A 19,749-nucleotide genomic window follows, 5' to 3' on the forward strand; every position below is an offset into this window, starting at 1 on the left:
CTATCTCCGGGTTTTGGGTAGTCCGTCATTGGGGGCTCAGGTTAACCCCAAACACCCACCACCAGCAACACGGGGCCGGTCTGGTGCAGAGGTCAAAGAGGCATCAAATTAACGTGGGCTCCTTTGGAGACAGGGGCTTCTCGGAATTCGGTCGGCCAGCAGGTAAGTACCCGCGACTCAGCGGGCAGACCAGGGGGTGGGTCCAAGAGAGGACTGGCGGGCCCCAAGTAGACACCAAACACACACCCGTAGCAGCACTAGGGCGGCCTGGTGCAAACAGGGCTTTGGGTTTTCAATGCAAATCTATCAGGGGACCCTGGGGGGGTCACTCTGAGGCTGCAGATGAGATCCAGGGGGGCTTCTCAAGCAAACCAACAGCTCGGCAGAGAAGAGTGTCGTCTGCTGGTCGATGCTGCAACGGGGGTCGGGTTCTCCAAGGCCTGGGGGCTGCGGGTGCAGTGTGTCCTTTAGGCGTCAGATATCTTTGTCTGGAGCACGCGGTCAGGAGGGTCCTCTGGATTCCCTCTGCAGGCGTGGTCTTGGAGGTTTGGAGGTGTCAACCCAGGGTGGGCTCTTGCCCCCAATCACCTGGGGACCCTTTCTTGCTGAATGGCTGGACACGGGCCATGGGCGTCACATGCAGAGGGGTCAGGACTCACGCATCTGGTGTGAGGTGGGAGTCCTTAGCTATAGGTTTCTTTTGGACAGAGCTGCTGTCCTCAGGAGTTCTTGGTCCTTTTGGGTGCAGGGCGGTCCTCTGGAGTTGTCAGAGGTTGCTGGGCCCGCTGGATGCGTCGCTGTTCTTTTTGCAGGTTCTTTGAAGCAGGTGACAGGCCGGTAGGGCTGGGGCCAAAGCAGTTGTCGTCTTCCTTCTTCTCTGCTGGGTTTTTCAGCTTAGCAGTCCTTCTTCTTGTAGGTCGCCAGGAATCTGGTGATCTGGGTTCAGGGAGGCCCTTAAATCCTAGATTTAGGGGCGTTAGGGGTCAGAGGGCAGTAGCCAATGGCTACTGTCCCTGAGGGTTGTTACACCCTCCTTGTGCTCTCTCCCCTTGGGGAGGGGGGCACATTCCTATCCCTGTGTTTCCCTGTCCTCCAAACCAAGATGGAGGATTCTGCACCTCAGCTCTGGACACCTTAGGGGTGGTCCTGGCTGGGGTGGTCACTCCTCCCTGTTTTCCCTAATTTTCCCATCCGACTTGCTGCTAAAAGTGGGGCATAGTCCGGGAGGCGGGCATCTCCACTAGTTTGAGACTAGTGTAATCTGAGACTTGAGCCTTTGAGGCTCACTGCCAGGTGTTACAGTTCTTGCAGGGAGAGGTGTGAAGCACCTCCACCCAGGACAGGCTTTGTTTTTGACCACAGAGTGCACAAAGGCACTCACCCCATGTGGTCAGAAACTCGTCTCAAAGTGGCAGGCTGGCACAGGCCAGTCAGTCCTAAACTAGCAGTTGGGCTAACATGCAGGGGGCATCTCTAAGAGGCACTCTGTGTGCATTTTTCAATAACTCCCACACTGGTATCAGTGTGGGTTTATTGTGCTGAGAGGTTTGATACCAAACTTCCCAGTATTCAGTGAAGCGATTATGGTGCTGTGGAGTTCATAATGACAAACTTCCAGACCATATACTCAATATGGCTACACTGCACTTATAATGTCTAAGAATGGACGTAGACACTGTAGGGGCATATTGCTCATGCAGCTATGTGCTCACCTGCGATATAGTGCACCCTGGCATAGGGCTGTAAGGCCTGCTAGAGGGATGACTTACCTATGCCACAGGCAGCGATTTGTGGGCATGGCACTCTGAGAGGGGTGCCAAGTCAGCTTTACCTTTTTCTCCCCACCAGCACACACAAGCTGCCAGGCAATGTGCATGGGCTAAGTGAGGGGTCCCCCAGGGTGGCATAATACATGATGCAGCCCTTTGAGACCTTTCCTGGCCACAGGGCCCTTGGTACCATGAGTACCTTTTACAAGGGACTTAACTGTATGCCAGGGCTGTGCCAATTGTGGGAACAAAGGAACAGTTTTAGGGCAGGAACACTGGTTCTGGGGCCTGGTTAGCAGGGTCCCAGCACACTTTCAATCAAATTTGGCATCAACACTAGGCAAAAAGCGTGTTGGGGGGGGGGGGGGGGGTGGCGGCGTAACCATGCCAACTGTGACACTTTCCTACACCTTGACCAGTGGGCTAGACATATCCCTGGACACTGAGCTTTACTCGCCATCTGGGCTACCAACACAGGAAAGGACCTTGTTTGCTCTAGTGGTTTAGCAGGCAGCTGAAGTGCTAGCTGCCTTCCATTCAGACTAAGGCAAATGTTCTAAATGAGGTTCTCCAATCTGGGGCAGAAACACCAGAGCCCTTGCTCACATTCAGTTAGGCCCTCATGAATGCCTTGATATCTACGTTGTCTAAACCATGTTCTTCTTCGCCCCAGGTGACACAGGCCTGCATCCCGTGAGCCAGATTTCCTTATCCAGCACCATACTCCAGAATTTCTTTTTCTGCAGGATTTGACTAGTAATGTTAATCTTAACACATTTCCCACTAATCTCCTTGCTTCTGGCAAACAATTGTTTTATCCTGCAAGCTTGGCAAAGGGTCCATAAACAGTCTATTAAGCGGCTAGGCACATGCCTTATGTGACCTGGCCAGCGAGCTCTTGCAGGTAGTCCTGGAAGACTTTAGAGACTCCCCAACTCAGACAATCCATGGTGAGCAGGATGCAGCGAAATATATTCTTTGTGCAAGCCTGGACATCATGCACTGCATTAGCAGAGCAATTGGCACCAATGTCATGTTTCAAAGGAGCGTCTCGTTGCGGTTGACTGGATTCGTAGGCATCACTGATGGACATGACTTTTGATGCGTCTAGTCTCTTTGGAGATAAGGCGGACTTTGTGCTAGAATGATTCAAAGACAGTAGCGCCACAGCTCTGTTCTTGGAGCTTTTAGCTCCTGGGACACAATTCCTCCATCACTTATGCAAATTTAAGGCCTATTTCAATAGGTTATCCCTTAAACAATAGCAGTCTTCCCAGCCAGTGATGCAGGAGACAGCAGAGTCCTCTTGAGACCACTGATGAGGCACATGAAGGGCATTGTATAGGACAGGAGTGGCATCAGTCATCCAACTCCTCCTCCCCTGCGACCATGGCCATCAAGACGCTTTTGTTTGTCCTCATGATCTGCCAGTGGGAGGCAAGCTTTGTTATCTAGTCCCAGGAAGGTAATCCATCACTTACGTCGTATAGATAGTTCAAAGACACCTTTCATTTCCTCCCCACAGGTTCTCACAGGCAACACCACCGCAATGTGGTACTGCAACATGCAGGGCAATTTGGGGTCCTAGGCCATGTTCCAAGAGGATTTACCTTTCAGGAGGTGACTGCAGCAACCAAGCATTTTTGTATGTTTGTGAATGCCTGAGCTGACAGAGCAGACGGTGACTACCAGATCAAGATTGGGGTCTGCATCCCAAAGTGGCCCAGGGTGTATATGATCAGTAGAGAGAGCCCTGGCTAGATCTTTTTACCACAGTTGAACGCACAGTGTCAGTGATCTGTGCATTGTGTAGTACTCAGAACTCCTGTGCATGAGCGTCTGTCTTCCTAGCAGGCCACCACTTAAGGTGGATCTCCTATCTCAGCAACAGAACAGAGTAATTCTTCCAATCCACAGTGTACACTTCCATATGTAGATATTGTGCAGCGGCATTTGACTGGAATTAATTACCAGATGCCTCCCACGAAGTCCGTCTATGCTAGGCTGTGGGAAACATTAGCTGCCTGATGTGGTACCTGAAACACTCACCACCTGCAAGCAGAGTTGTAGGATGTTCTATTGTTCTTTCTTTAGCCCAGCAAACCTCTGCAGTGGGCACTCTATAAGACAAAGTGTCGACCCTTTTAGCCTTTCTGTGTTTGCCCCACCAGCAATCCTCATTTAAATCACCAGTTGTAATGCAGTTCATTAAAGGTTTGAAACACATGGTTCGATGGCATCTGTCGCTGTAGATACGCATGTTTTGCAATAGCTCGCCATCTGGTGTTGGGCCGGAGTGTTACAAGTTGTTTTTCTTCGAAGAAGTCTTTCGAGTCACGGGACCGAGTGACTCCTCCTTTTGTCTCCATTGCGCATGGGCGTCGACTCCATCTTCGATTGTTTTTTTTCCGCCATCGGGTTCGGACGTGTTCCTGTCGCTCCGAGTTTCGGAACGGAAAGATAGCTAATTTCGGAAGATTTTCGTCGGTATTGTTGCGTTCGGGATCGGCGTAGTTAGATTCAACACCGCATCGAAGATCGAAGAGCTCCGGTGCCCTTCGGGGTAGTTTTTCGATCCCCCGTCGGGGCCTGGTCGGCCCGACCGCGTGCTGAAAAACGCCGATGGAACGGACCCCGTTCCGTTTCTGCCCCAAATGCCACAATAAATACCCCTATACAGACCAACACTTGGTCTGTAACCTGTGCCTGTCACCTGAGCACAGTGAAGACACCTGCGAGGCCTGTCGTGCGTTCCGGTCCCGAAAAACACTCCGAGACCGTCGAGCCAGAAGACTTCAGATGGCGTCCGCGCCGACAGCCCACCGGGAGTTCGAGGAACAAGTAGAGGAGGGAACCTTTTCGATCCAAGAATCGGACTCCGAAGGATTCGACGATACACAAACCGTGAGTAAGACGTCGAAAACCACACAGAGGAAGATTTACAAGGCCCAGGGGACGCCACTGCCATCAGGCCACGGCTCCACCCATAAATTCGGTGACCGACCGTCGGCACCGAAAAAGGCCCAAACAGTACCGAGATCGTCCGACTCCGGCCGAGACACCGGCACGCAGCCTTCTCGGGACCGAGAAAGTGCTGGAGACAAGCCTCAACACCGAGATGCCGGTGTGGACACGGCTCGACGCCGAGACAGCGGCACCGAAGAAGATCGACGCCGAGAGGTTTCGGCCCCGAAAAAGAAAAAAGTCACCTATGAGCCGAAAAAACACGCAGACAGGGTTTCGATGCCGAAACAAACTGCAAGCGACCCAGCTTCAGGCTCTTATACAGAAGAGCACTCGCTAACCTCCCAAATGCAAAAGCATAGGTTTGAGGAAGAGCTACAATCAACTGATGTGGACCATACGCAAAAGCGTATTTTCATACAGCAGGGGACAGGAAAAATAAGCACCCTTCCCCCCATTAGAAGAAAGAGAAGGTTGGAGTTCCAAACTGAACAGACACCACAACCAAAAGTGGTGAAAAGAGTTACCCCACCACCCTCTCCTCCGCCCGTGATTAACGTCTCACCAGCACAAACTCCATCACACTCCCCAGCTCACACCACCATAAGCCAGGGTGACCAAGATCAAGACGCATGGGACCTATACGACGCCCCAGTGTCAGATAACAGTCCGGAGGCATACCCTACGAAGCCATCTCCACCAGAGGACAGCACCGCGTATTCTCAAGTGGTGGCTAGAGCAGCACAATTTCACAACGTAAGCCTCCACTCAGAACAGGTCGAGGATGATTTTTTATTCAACACACTCTCCTCCACCCACAGCTCATACCAAAGCCTGCCTATGCTCCCTGGTATGCTCCGGCACGCAAAAGAAATCTTTAAGGAGCCGGTCAAAAGTAGGGCTATCACACCAAGGGTGGAAAAAAAGTATAAGGCGCCTCCTACAGACCCGGTTTTCATCACTACACAGCTGCCACCAGACTCTGTCGTTGTAGGAGCAGCTAGGAAAAGGGCCAACTCCCACACATCTGGAGATGCACCACCCCCAGATAAAGAAAGCCGCAAGTTCGATGCAGCTGGTAAGAGAGTCGCAGCACAAGCTGCAAACCAGTGGCGCATCGCGAACTCCCAGGCACTACTTGCGTGCTATGACAGAGCCCACTGGGACGAGATGCAACATCTCATTGAACATCTGCCCAAGGACTTACAAAATAGGGCAAAACAAGTGGTTGAGGAGGGACAGACCATTTCCAACAACCAGATCCGCTCCTCCATGGACGCTGCAGATACAGCTGCACGGACAATTAATACATCTGTAACTATCAGAAGGCATGCATGGCTCCGAACGTCTGGATTTAAACCAGAGATTCAACAAGCAGTTCTCAATATGCCTTTTAACGAAAATGAACTGTTCGGTCCAGAAGTGGACACAGCGATTGAGAAACTCAAAAAAGATACGGACACTGCCAAAGCCATGGGCGCACTCTACTCCCCGCAGAGCAGAGGCAATTACAGCACATTCCGTAAAACACCCTTTCGAGGGGGGTTTCGGGGTCAGAGCACACAAGCCAGCACCTCACAAGCAACACCGTCCAGTTACCAGGGACAGTATAGAGGAGGTTTTCGGGGACAATATAGAGGAGGGCAATTCCCTAGGAATAGAGGAAGATTTCAGAGCCCCAAAACCCCTACTACTAAACAGTGACTCACATGTCACTCACCCCCTCCACACGACACCAGTAGGGGGAAGAATAAGTCATTATTACAAAGCATGGGAGGAAATCACTACAGACACTTGGGTTCTAGCAATTATCCAACATGGTTATTGCATAGAATTTCTACAATTCCCTCCAAACATACCACCAAAAGCACAAAATTTGACAACACACCATTCCAATCTCCTGGAGATAGAAGTGCAGGCACTATTGCAAAAGAATGCAATCGAATTAGTGCCAAACACACAAATAAACACAGGAGTTTACTCACTGTACTTTCTGATACCAAAGAAGGACAAAACGCTGAGACCAATCCTAGACCTCAGAGTAGTGAACACTTTCATCAAATCAGACCACTTTCACATGGTCACACTACAAGAAGTATTGCCATTGCTAAAACTACACGACTACATGGCAACTTTAGACCTCAAGGATGCTTATTTCCATATACCAATACACCCATCGCACAGGAAATACCTAAGGTTTGTATTCAAGGGAATACATTACCAATTCAAGGTACTGCCTTTCGGATTAACAACCGCACCAAGAGTCTTTACCAAATGTCTAGCGGTAGTCGCTGCACACATAAGAAGGCAGCAAATACATGTGTTCCCATATCTAGACGACTGGCTAATCAAGGCCCATTCGTTAATAAAGTGCTCAAATCACACAAATCATATCATACAAACCATCTTCAAACTAGGGTTCACCGTCAATTTCACAAAATCCAAAATTCTGCCGCGCAAGGTACAACAATACCTGGGAGCCATAATAGACACATCAAAAGGAGTAGCCACTCCAAGTCCCCAAAGAATTAAAAATTTCAACACCATCATACAACGCATGTATCCAACACAAAGGATACAAGCAAAGATGGTACTACAACTCCTAGGCATGATGTCTTCATGCATAGCCATTGTCCCAAACGCAAGACTGCACATGAGGCCCTTACAACAGTGCCTAGCATCACAATGGTCACAAGCACAGGGTCACCTTCTAGATCTGGTGTTAATAGACCGCCAAACTTACCTCTCGCTTCTGTGGTGGAACAACATAAATTTAAACAAAGGGCGGCCTTTCCAAGACCCAGTGCCACAATACGTAATAACAACAGATGCTTCCATGACAGGGTGGGGAGCACACCTCGATCAACACAGCATACAAGGACAATGGAACGTACATCAAACAAAACTGCATATAAATCACCTAGAACTTCTAGCAGTTTTTCAAGCACTAAAAGCTTTCCAACCAATAATAGTTCACAAATACATTCTCGTCAAAACAGACAACATGACAACAATGTATTATCTAAACAAGCAAGGGGGGATGCACTCCACGCAGTTAAGCCTGCTAGCACAAAAGATTTGGCGTTGGGCAATTCACAACCAAATTCGCCTAATAGCACAATTTATACCAGGGATCCAAAATCAACTCGCAGACAATCTCTCTCGAGATCACCAACAGGTCCACGAATGGGAAATTCACCCCCAAATTCTGAACACTTATTTCAAACTCTGGGGAACACCTCAGATAGACTTGTTTGCGACAAAGGAGAACGCAAAATGCCAAAACTTCGCATCCAGATACCCACACAAACAGTCCCAAGGCAATGCCCTATGGATGAACTGGTCAGGGATATTTGCTTACGCTTTTCCTCCTCTCCCTCTCCTTCCCTACCTGGTAAACAAACTCAGTCAAAACAAACTCAAACTCATATTAATAGCACCAACTTGGGCAAGGCAACCCTGGTACACAACGCTGCTAGACCTATCAGTAGTACCCTGCATCAAATTGCCCAACAGGCCAGATCTGTTGACACAGCACAACCAAAAGATCAGACACCCAGATCCAGCATCGCTGAATCTAGCAATCTGGCTCCTGAAATCCTAGAATTCGGGCACTTACAACTTACCCAAGAATGTATGGAAGTCATAAAACAAGCCAGAAGGCCATCCACCAGGCACTGCTATGCAAGTAAATGGAAGAGGTTTGTTTGCTACTGCCATATTAATCAAATACAACCATTACACACAACTCCAGAACATGTAGTGGGTTACTTGCTTCACTTACAAAAATCTAACCTGGCTTTCTCTTCCATTAAAATACACCTTGCAGCAATATCTGCATACCTGCAGACTACCTATTCAACTTCCCTATATAAGATACCAGTCATTAAAGCATTCATGGAGGGCCTTAGGAGAATTATACCACCAAGAACACCACCTGTTCCTTCATGGAACCTAAATGTTGTCCTGACTAGACTTATGGGTCCACCTTTTGAACCCATGCACTCCTGCGAAATACAGTTCCTAACCTGGAAGGTGGCATTTCTCATCGCCATCACTTCCCTAAGAAGAGTAAGCGAGATTCAGGCGTTTACAATACAGGAACCTTTTATACAACTACACAAGAATAAGGTCGTCCTAAGGACCAATCCTAAATTTTTGCCAAAGGTTATTTCACCGTTCCATCTAAATCAAACAGTGGAACTTCCAGTGTTCTTTCCACAGCCAGATACCGTAGCTGAAAGGGCACTACATACATTAGATGTCAAAAGAGCATTGATGTATTACATTGACAGAACAAAAAACATCAGAAAGACTAAACAACTATTTATTGCATTTCAAAAACCTCATGCAGGAAACCAATATCAAAACAAGGTATAGCCAGATGGATAGTTAAATGCATCCAAATCTGCTACCTTAAAGCTAAACGACAGCTGCCCATTACACCAAGGGCACACTCAACCAGAAAGAAAGGTGCTACCATGGCCTTTCTAGGAAACATCCCAATGCAAGAAATATGTAAGGCAGCCACATGGTCTACGCCTCACACATTCACCAAGCACTACTGTGTAGACGTGTTATCCGCACAACAAGCCACAGTAGGTCAAGCCGTATTAAGAACATTATTTCAGACTACTTCCACTCCTACAGGCTGATCCACCGCTTTTGGGGAGATAACTGCTTACTAGTCTATGCAAAACATGCGTATCTACAGCGACAGATGCCATCGAACTGAAAATGTCACTTACCCAGTGTACATCTGTTCGTGGCATCAGTCGCAGTAGATTCGCATGTGCCCACCCGCCTCCCCGGGAGCCTGTAGCAGTTTGGAAGTTACCTTCAACTATTTATATATGTATCATCTCAACCTTAAATAGGTGCATACTTAGTCACTCCATTGCATGGGCACTATTACTACAATTCAACTCCTACCTCACCCTCTGCGGGGAAAAACAATCGAAGATGGAGTCGACGCCCATGCGCAATGGAGACAAAAGGAGGAGTCACTCGGTCCCGTGACTCGAAAGACTTCTTCGAAGAAAAACAACTTGTAACACTCCGGCCCAACACCAGATGGCGAGCTATTGCAAAACATGCGAATCTACTGCGACTGATGCCATGAACAGATGTACACTGGGTAAGTGACATTTTCATTCTCTCCCAAACTGTTTGTGATGCTGCAGTGGGACCTTACCTTGGTCTTGACATTTATTATGTGTACACCTTTTGAGCCTATGCATAGTTACTCAGTGCGCATCTTAACCATCTTCCTCATTGCGATTATGTCAGCTCTTGCATGAGTGAATTTCAAGCACTTTCGATGCTACTGCCTTACACCACCTTCTTTCCAGACAAATTGGCATTGAGAACCTTGGCAGCATTCTTACCGGAGGTTATGACTCCCTTCCACATGAGCGGGTCAGACTACCGTCATTCTTTGCATCCCAGCCATCAAAAGCAGAGGAGAGGCTTCATCAGTTGGACCCCAAGAGGGCGTTGAGTTTTTAGAACGATCATACCAGTGCCCATTGATCAACTGGACAATCAACTTTCTGGAGTTTTCTTGAGTCAAGGAGGGGGACGGCTGTGCAGGAGAGGACCTGTTGAGGTGGATTGTCCTTTGCATCACAATTTGCTGTGCACAGGCCAAAAAACAGTCCCCTGATGATATGAGAGCAGATTCCACCAGGGCTAAGATGTCTACAACGCCATTGGTGCGAGGCTTTCCTGTCCTCGACTTCTGCCAGTCTGTGATGTGGGCATTGTTGCCTATGTTAATGAAGCACTACTGCCTTTACAGGCCGATCTGGTGCAAAAAGCACATCGCCTGCTCGGTTCTACAAAGCTTTTTGGTTTAAGTTCACTCCACAGACCCTCCACTTTTGTGAGGTGTTGTTTTGGTATCTATTCTAAAGGCAGTAAGTTTGAGGTTAGAAGTATCACTAGAAGTGTACGTTTCTTTGGTGATGCTTTTTCTGGTGGATACCCAAACTAACCTCTGATTCCTCACTGTCCTCCAGCTCCCATTCTATGGAGTGGTCACTAGTTAAAAAGGTCCCAAGTTAGAGATCAGTACACTGTCACTAACAAGTGAATGCTCTGTCTGAGGGCATAGAAAGGGAATAGACAAGAAAGTGGCATCTGCAGGAAGGGGTAGCGCTTATATGCAGCTCTGCTCCATCACTTCCAGGCCGGTGTGTAGCTGCTCAATGACACCTGTTGGTGCGAGGAAGACTGCTGGAAAATGTCCCGGGTCAGGCACCGGGTGGATATTCTAAAGGTGAGAAACCTGGGGTTAGATAGAATAACTACCACTAAGAACATTAGTGTAGGTAAGGACCTTATTCTTCCCTGTAATCGAATCTGCTCATCTCCTCTTGCTTCTATTTTAATACCTACCCCCATCTCTTTAGGCTTCTCTCCTTGTATAGTTTCACCCATGCTTCCTTTTCCTAACTTAACAGCCACTTTACTATTTCCTTCCTCTCTCTTTATTCTTTCCTTGTGTGCCCTTTACACCTTTATCATATATCCACTCATTCTCTTATTTTTCAGATGCCATTTTCCTAGTATAGTTATTCTGTTCTATTTTCTCTCCACGGCACATCTCTCCTACCCTACCTTGCTTACAAAATATCATCACCTTCCCACATCTCTCTCCTATTTGTCTACTTTTCTTAGTCTTCTGCAATGTTACAGTCTTGCTTTTGCCCCCCTCTCAGCTATAGTTGCTTCTTTCTTGATGTCTTATTATTGTTTTAATAGCACTTATGCTTCTTTTACAGCATAGCCCCCAACCCCTCCTTTGTCCGCTTGCACTGTTATATTGTGCATTTTGCTCAGCTTTACTTTTATTGCTTTTCCTCACACCTGTACATTCTTGTCCTTTAGTCATTTGTTGCAGATAGTCTTGCTTTGTCTTCAACCCCACCTGATATTGTTATGAGATCCTGTTTCTAAGCTTGATTCTCTCTCTTCAGAATGCGGGGCCCTCCATCACCACCTACCATCTCCAGAGAGCTCTGCCAGGCGGGATCGTCCTGATGGAGCTGGCCTTCCAGGTGAGTAGAAGATGTGCTCCACAAAGATGTGACGGTCACACTGACATAGGTCTCCTGAGTACTATCTGTTGGTATCCCTTGAGGTGAGTCTTCAAGTGAGATTTGACCCCTCTATTCGTCTAAAAACTGTGAAGCTCTTAAAGTTCTCAGCAGAACAGCAGTGGAAGATTACTTAGAGACACAAAGTTGATTTGAATGTTGCATTCTCTCTTCTGCTGCAGGGCTGCTATTTCTGTGTCAAGCAGTACGCGCTGGAGTGCTCTCGTATCCCGATGGGGCAGTCAGTCAACTCTCAGGTAATGATGTCTTGGTGCAGTTTGAAGTTAGACTGCCGCATTAGTATACCCTCTCTCTGACAGTATGTTCTTTCCTTGATTAGCAATAATGAGTCTCCCAGAGACCTATAGCTGCGGCAAGTCCCATATAAACGTTATGTTCTTGGATGCGCTGGCTTTATGGTTTCCTCCCTCAGACATACTTCTACAGCATACTCTCTCAGAAAGTATGTCTTTTCATGTACTTTAGGTATTGGTATTGCTTACTCCCTCAGAGTACAGCTGCAGCATTCCTTCGCTAAGAGGATGTCCTTTCACGTACTAGAAGTATTTCTGATGTCCTGAGATTTATAGCATCATCGTACCCTCTCTGACTTTGTCCCTTCATGAATGAGCAATATCACTGGTTCTGTTAGAAGTACAGCTGCAGCAGGCCTTGTTTGACAAGATGTCCCTTCATAAACAAGCATTATTGCTGGCTGCCTGAGCTGAATAGCTGTATTAGGACCACTCTAATAGTCGGCTACATCATAAAATGGCAGTATTGGTGGTTTCCTGGAACATGCTCTTTGACCGTATGACTCCTTATTACCTAGCAATATTGCTGGTTCCCCTGAGATGTACATCTGCAGCATGGATTCTCTGGCTGAACAGTTTGCAATATGTGTAGTTGTAGATCATATTCTGTGGACACACCTGCCTTCTAATATTATTCTTGGAACATTACAAAATTGTGTTCTTTTTAAATCATTAGTTTCAGTTTCAAAGTGACTCCCTTGAAACCACAATGCTCCAGGACACAAACTGCACTTTAATTGGTTTTCTGTTGCCAGTGGTTTCGGGCATTCTTCAAGTGCTTTGCTACCATTGCGAAACGAAGAAAGGTTTTGATGCTGGAGATCCAAAATGACAAGGACTTCCTACCACAACATTGGGCAGTACTTAAACAGCTCCAACTGCATTGAGAAACTGATTTGAACAGGTTGTTTGAGAATTACTCATTAGGATGCGAAGGTATTGAAAATACGTGGTGTACGTTTTGCTCTACTTGCAGTAGCAAGTTTCCATGGTCAGACCAGAATCATGTCTTATCATGTCTACTGAAGGACCTCAGTGAATTCATCTATTCAGTATGTATCGTCAACTGAGTCCATGTCCAGTGTAGTGGTAGTGGATCTCTAGGGCTTAGTGTCTGATGACAATGGGGTAGAAATCTCAGTTCCTTAAAACAATAAACTGGACCAGAGCCATATTTCCATATCTCCTGAAGACTTCAACTCGATAAAGACTGACTCTGTCGGTGCCTCAAAGAAACAGACCGAGTAACAAGACTACATCTTGTATTTCAGGGATTGGCATCTTGGACCGATTGCAAAACATACCTACTGAGACTTGTTCCTCTGGAAATCAGCATTGAATGGAGTCTAGACTCCAAACACCGGAACACCCTCGAGAGCTTCATGCTTTGTCCCAAGAACTGCCTTCAAAAATGGCCTCACCCACTTTACTTGTCTAGTCAATGTCAAAAATAATTTTTGGTGCTGGAGGAAGGTAGAGCTTCTCGTAGCCGAGATTATGTAATTTGCACTTTGGCACCAAGATCATCTTTGAAGGCAAGCAAGTCTTCAGTGTCCATTCCATATTGGCCAAACCGGTAGGACACTGAACATCCAAACAGTAGGTAAAAATCTATGTATATTGACCATGACACAGACCCTATTATGGCCTGGCCACCAGAGGACAGAGTGTCTTTTTTTTTTTTTTTAAATAAGTGTTGGCTTGCACTTGAAGAGGTCCTTTCTGATGAAAATAGAGCTTTCCTGATGTCTAAGAATTAAAAAGCCTATTATAACTCTGGATTAGATGAGAAACTGTCTGTAGATTCATCAGCCACATACCAATATCTGAGCCACCTAACCACCAGGAAGACCCACAGGATGGTTACAGATTGAATGCCCTAGGCCAAGCCTAGTAAACGCATCACCATCTGACAATACTTCTCATCTATCATGCCTCTGCTGAAAAGGCCAGGCTGCATCTCAAACAGGAAGGTAATGACATCAAAGAGGAAGTCATCAAATTGAAAGATAATGACTTCCTTATGGAGAGCTTATATGAAACTGAGAAAAATACTTCACTCCTACCTAAGAAAAATGTGAAAGTGCTCCACTGAAAACTTCCACATCCCAGAGAAAATTTGTGTTTACTTTACAAGTTCAAATCAAATTTAAACCAGCACTGCAAGAGCATCTGTGGGCAAGTGTCTCCAGATTCTCTTGTAGTACATACTACTAGAAAAAGGACACTACTGCAGGGTTCAAGTGATACCCTGGTTTCCAACAAAGAAAGTAAAAATGTTTGTGGCAGGAAAGCCCTTCGTGTCTGATAGACTTCTAGCTGCATATTCCTTTCCTTTTGAATTCCCTGGCATCAGCTTTCAATCAGGAATTTTTTGCTGAGCAATACCCTGCGCGTGCCATCAGGTTGTGTTCAGATCCATGTGCCTCATTTGGGCCTGCGTGGCATTGTCAGCATCGTTGGAGCCATCTATGATGTCACAGTCGTTTCTAAAGGCACCACCCGAGAGCACGTACGTCAGCTCTTTTCCTTCTGTTAAGCGCAGGTCCGGGATCGACCTACCCTTTTTAGCAGGCCTTTTTCAACTTTTTTGTTGAAGATTTTTTCGTCTGTGCAAGATGTCTTCGAGGAAGACTGGGTTCAAGCCGTGTAGTGCATACTTGGATGGCAAGGGCCCCATCTGGTTTGATTCCGGCGGCTATGGCCTTGGTGCCATTGGGAACCCCGGGATCCGGTATCAGATCTGGATTGATGCAGTTCCACACAGTTGGCCTCCTCCAACGTAGATTCTCCCCCCCCACCACCGGTGCTCACTGGTGGTGCGAGCCCCATCATTCTGGATGGTCCGGAGCCGGAACAACGACGTACAACTTTGACGGCGCACCCACGGCCCAGATCAGTGCCTGAGGCTTATTTCGAACAGCCAGGCACAGGCGACGATTGGGAGCAGTCTGTGGACCCTTTTGAATATGGATTGGAGCAGGACTGGTATGAGGATCTAGGGGAAGCCAGTGGACCGGATACTTCTCCAGATACTGGCATTCTCTCACCTCCTTCTGTGGCTACGGAGGAGGGAGCTTCATACGTCATGATGGTGTGTAGAACAGCGGAGGTGTTGGACCTAGAGTTGCCTATGGTGCCAGTCAGGACTAACATCCTGACAGAGGTACTTCAGGGGGGGGTTTCCACATCATAACCAATGTTACCCTTCAATGAAGCCCTCACTGATGTCCTGCTGAGGATGTGGTCCAAACCGAGCACAGGGGCTCCTGTAAATAGGACAATCAGCCGCCGCCATCGACCAGCTCCTACTGACCCTAGTTTCCTTACCCAACACCCCACTTCCCATGGTGCCTTCCCTTCCACTCCCCCGAAGAGGGAATCCAAAAGGCTAGATCAGCTTGGTAAGATGTTTTCTTCCTCCAGGCTGGTGTTGAGGTCCGTAAACACCTCTTGCCTATTGGGCCCTTTTTCCCATACTTTCGAGGATACAGTGGCACAGGTGCTGCCCCAGGTCCCGGAGGGCATGCGGGACACTCTCACACAAGCCGTCAAAGATGAAAGAGATGCAGCTAAGTTTACGATTCGGTGTGGTTTGGACAGAACCGACTCACTGGGCAGGGCGATTTCTTCGACAGTGGCCCTTTGACACCATGCCTGACGTCGTACTCCTGGCTTTTTGGGGGATGTCCATACAAACCTCATGGACATGCCCTTCGATGGCTCATGCTTTTTTGAAGAAAAGGCAGACTCGGTTCTTGAGCGGTTCAAGGACTCTCAGGCTATACCAGATCCTTGGGTCTCTCTGCGCCAGCTCATCAGCAGTCTGCCTTTCGCCCCTTTTGAGGCTTCGGAAGGGGTGGGGTACCACGCCACCCTCAAATCAGCCACCGTCCTCCATCATCATCCAGTGTGAGGATGAGGTCCTGGTACCTTTAGACCCAGAGGGTCTAGCCAGAGGTCGGCAACCACCCAGCCTTCCTCCTCCGCAGCGCCCAAGTCCTCCTAGTGTGATTCTGCAAGACCACATGTGTCCAGTTGGAGGGAGGATTCAATTTCATCTCCCTTACTGGCTGTCCATAACATCGGACAAATGCAGATCATACAGAAAGGGCTATTCCCTCCCCCCTTTCCAGTCTTTCCCTCCGCCTATGCCACCATTAAAAGAACGGCTGATGGAGGATCACTTAATTTGCTCCGCGAGGAAGTTATAGTTCTCTTGGCCAAGGGAGCTATTGAAATGGTCCCGATGTCCGAAGTAAGCAGTGGTTGTTATTCCTGCTACTTTTTGATTCCCAAAAAAAACAAGGGTCTTCGCCCTATTCTGGATTTGTGGGACATCAATCTCTTCTTCAAAAAGTAGAAATTCAAGATGATCACTCTTGCTCAGGTCTGGTCTGCCCTAGACCAAGGAGCCTTGATGGTAGCGCTGGACTTGCAGGATGTGTATTTTCACATCCCCATCCTGCCCGCCCACAAGAGTTACTTGTGGTTCAAGGTGGACCACAATCACTTTCAGTTTACCGTGCTCCCCTTCAGTCTCACCAGTGCCCTTCGTGTGTCACCAAAGTGATGGCAGTGGGAGCAGCTCATCTGCGCAGGTCAGGGGTTTCAGTCCTCCCCTACCTCGACTACTGGCTGTTGAAGGCTTCTACGTCCCAGGCTCTCGTCAACCACCTTCAGACTACGGCGGACCTCCTGCATTCGTTGGGGTTAACTATAAACATGCCGAAGTCACACCTGACTCCCTCTCAGAAGCTCCCTTTCATGGAAGCCGTTCTGGACACAGTGCCGTTTCGGGCTTATCCTCCCAAGCAGCGAGTGCAGGATATTCAGGCTATGATACCAATGTTTTGGCCACTATCCTGGATTTCGGTGAGACAGACTCTGAGGCTGTTGGGACTCATGGCCTCCTGCATCCTGTTAGTCAAGCATGCCAGATGGCATATGAGGGCTCTGCAGTGGGACATGAAGTTCCAGTGGACGCAGCATCAGGGGAATCTTACTGACACGGTTCAGATCTCGGAGGGAACTGCAAAAGACCTGCAGTGCTGGTTAGTGAACTGCGATTGGGTCAGAGGAAGACTCCTCTTCCTTCCCCAGCCAGATCTAACAGTAGTGACAGATGTATCACTTCTTGGATGGGGCGGCCATCTGGGAGAGGTGGAGATCAGGGGTCTCTGGTCTCCCGCGGAATCTAGACTCCATATCAACTTCCTGGAGCTTCGGGTGATCCGACTGGCATTGAAAGCATTTCTTCCTGTTGTACAAGTGAAGATAGTGCAGGTGTTAACGGATAACACCACTGCAATGTGGTACTGCAACAAACGGTGTGGGGTCATGGACCCTTTGTCAAGAGGCTCTGTGTCTCTGGACATGGCTGAAACAGCAGGGCATAACCCTGGTGGTTCAACACCTGGCAGGTTCTCTGAATGCCAGGGTGGGCTAACTCAGCCGTCAGTGCCTAGCGGATCACAAATGGTATCTCCACCCGGAGGTAGCGCAAGGACTCTCTCAGCAGTGGGGGAAAGCCTTGGTTAGATCTGTTCACTTCCACAGAGAACTCTCAATGTCAGCAGTATTGCATGTTGGAGTTTCCAAGGCAGCAATCGCTCGGCGACGCGGTTCGTCACGAGTGGAATTCAGGCCTCCTGTATGCTACTCCGCCCATACCACTTCCGCCCAGAATTCTCAGGAAGACCAAGAATGACCAGGCCCAAGTAATCTTAATGGCTCCGGATTGGGCACTGAGAGTCTGGTATCCTGAGCTTCTGAAATTGAGCATCGATCCTCCGATCAGGCTGCCCCTTCGGGAGGATATTGAGGGTTCTCCACCTGAACCTGTCAACTCTGCACCTTCATGCATAGAGATTGAGCGGCGGCAGTTGATGGCTTTAAAATGGTTATACGCCTGCCATTGTAAACGTTTTGTATTTTATTGTACAGAAAGGTCTATTGATCCTCTTTCTGATATCCTTCTCTTTATACGAACCCTTGCCCAGCAGGGTTATGCCTTGGGTACTCTCAGGGGCTATCTTTCTACCTTATCGGCATTCCTTCGGCAGCCTGATCAGCATTCACTTTTCAAAGCCCTTTGTTATGCCCCAATGGGACTTAAATCTGGTCCTCAAATTTCTTATGTGTGCTCCCTTCGAGCCCTTACAGAACTGTCCCCTCAAGCTGCTCAACATCAAGTCAGCCTTCTTAGTAGCAATACCATCTGTCAAGAGGGTGAGTGAGATGCAGGCTCTTTCATCAAAGCCTCCGTATCTCACTATGTTTTCAGATAAGGTGGTTCTCAGAACTCGTGCCTCTTTACTCCCCAAGGCTTAGCCCCTATTTCATCTGGGTCAGAACACCACTCTGTCCACCTTCTTTGCTTCACCACATCCCTCTAAAGAAGAGGAGCAACTCCACCGGCTGGACCCATAAAGAACGTTGTCAAAAAATTCCGGATTCGAAGCTGACGCAAGGGAATTCAAAGGTAAGGAATCTGCAGCTAGATAGTCTCTACCAGATAATGTGTTACCAAAGGTAAGTAACTTGTTCATTAGGGCCAGCAGTACTGTGGCATATTGCCAGTTCCATGGGCCTGCTAGCCAGACATGACAGGTGTCAATAGAAGGAGACTCAAGAACTAATGCAACATCTCCTTAATGCTTACAAAAAGAGGGTTAAGAGGTCATAGAAGAGGGCAAATTCATATCAAACACTAGCATCATATGTGAGTTGGATGCCATACTCATGGCATCAAGGCAAGTCTCAATATATGTGGTCTGTTGTGAAGTTATGCATTGTTAAGAATGTCAAGGTTCTTTCCTGAAGTCCAGCGGCAACTCATAGTTCTGCTCTTTAATGGACACATCAACCAGCCAAACCTCCTACATGCTGTCATAAAGTCAACAACGACCAACTCAAAATCTTGCAGCAAGAGGTGCAGGCACTTCTACTAAAAGGGAATAGTGTTCACACATCAACAGAAATGAGAAAAAAAGGAGGGAATACAAGTCAATGTGAAACCCAAACTCCTGTTTCGAAAAAAGCTTTTTGCGGTTTCAAACCCAATTCTAGATGGCAGGAGAATGCACAGCATGTGAATCTACCACACTAGAGGTTGCAACCCAGTTGTTACAGTTAAATTTTCCATATATTCTGGTTGGTATTGGAAGAAATGTGCCCATTTGCGTAGAGGGAACAATAGGAGATTAATCTAGAGTTCTAACTTCTAGGCTCTATTTAAAAAAAAAAAAGAAAACACAGTTCACCCAGTCTCAAACACTCCTATATTTGATTATTATAGTATGGGACCACCCACTCTGTTTGAGTATGGGTAGTGTTTGACAATGCATGGCTGTATGTCTGTAATGTTTGGTCTAGGAGATGTCCAGCACTCTGTTCCTTGGTGGCTGAAACTCATCCTCTGCCAAATGTGGTACACGGTCTGAATAGTTTTGCACAAGCATGATGGGTAAGCACCTCTCTGGTAGTTGTGAGCACCAAAGGTAGAGCTGGACGCAGGTGTCCCACTAAAATAATGTTAGAGAAATCCAGGATTTCATCCATATTAAACCTCAGATGTAGTACTGTCTGTCTGCAGCAAAT

General features: G+C 47.6%; 1 protein-coding gene across 1 annotated transcript in view; it reads left to right on the forward strand.

The window, feature by feature from the left end:
• Positions 1 to 19,749, forward strand: part of SZT2 (SZT2 subunit of KICSTOR complex) — a 606,663-nt gene that overhangs the window by 540,190 nt on the left and 46,724 nt on the right. Inside the window, exons 66-67 of the mRNA XM_069227802.1 lie at positions 11,714 to 11,794; positions 12,016 to 12,090. Of these exons, the coding sequence (XP_069083903.1) occupies positions 11,714 to 11,794; positions 12,016 to 12,090 (156 nt within the window). The remainder of the gene's footprint in view (positions 1 to 11,713; positions 11,795 to 12,015; positions 12,091 to 19,749) is intronic.

The sequence above is a fragment of the Pleurodeles waltl genome, chromosome 4_1 (assembly GCF_031143425.1).
Source record: "Pleurodeles waltl isolate 20211129_DDA chromosome 4_1, aPleWal1.hap1.20221129, whole genome shotgun sequence".
NCBI lineage: Eukaryota > Metazoa > Chordata > Amphibia > Caudata > Salamandridae > Pleurodeles > Pleurodeles waltl.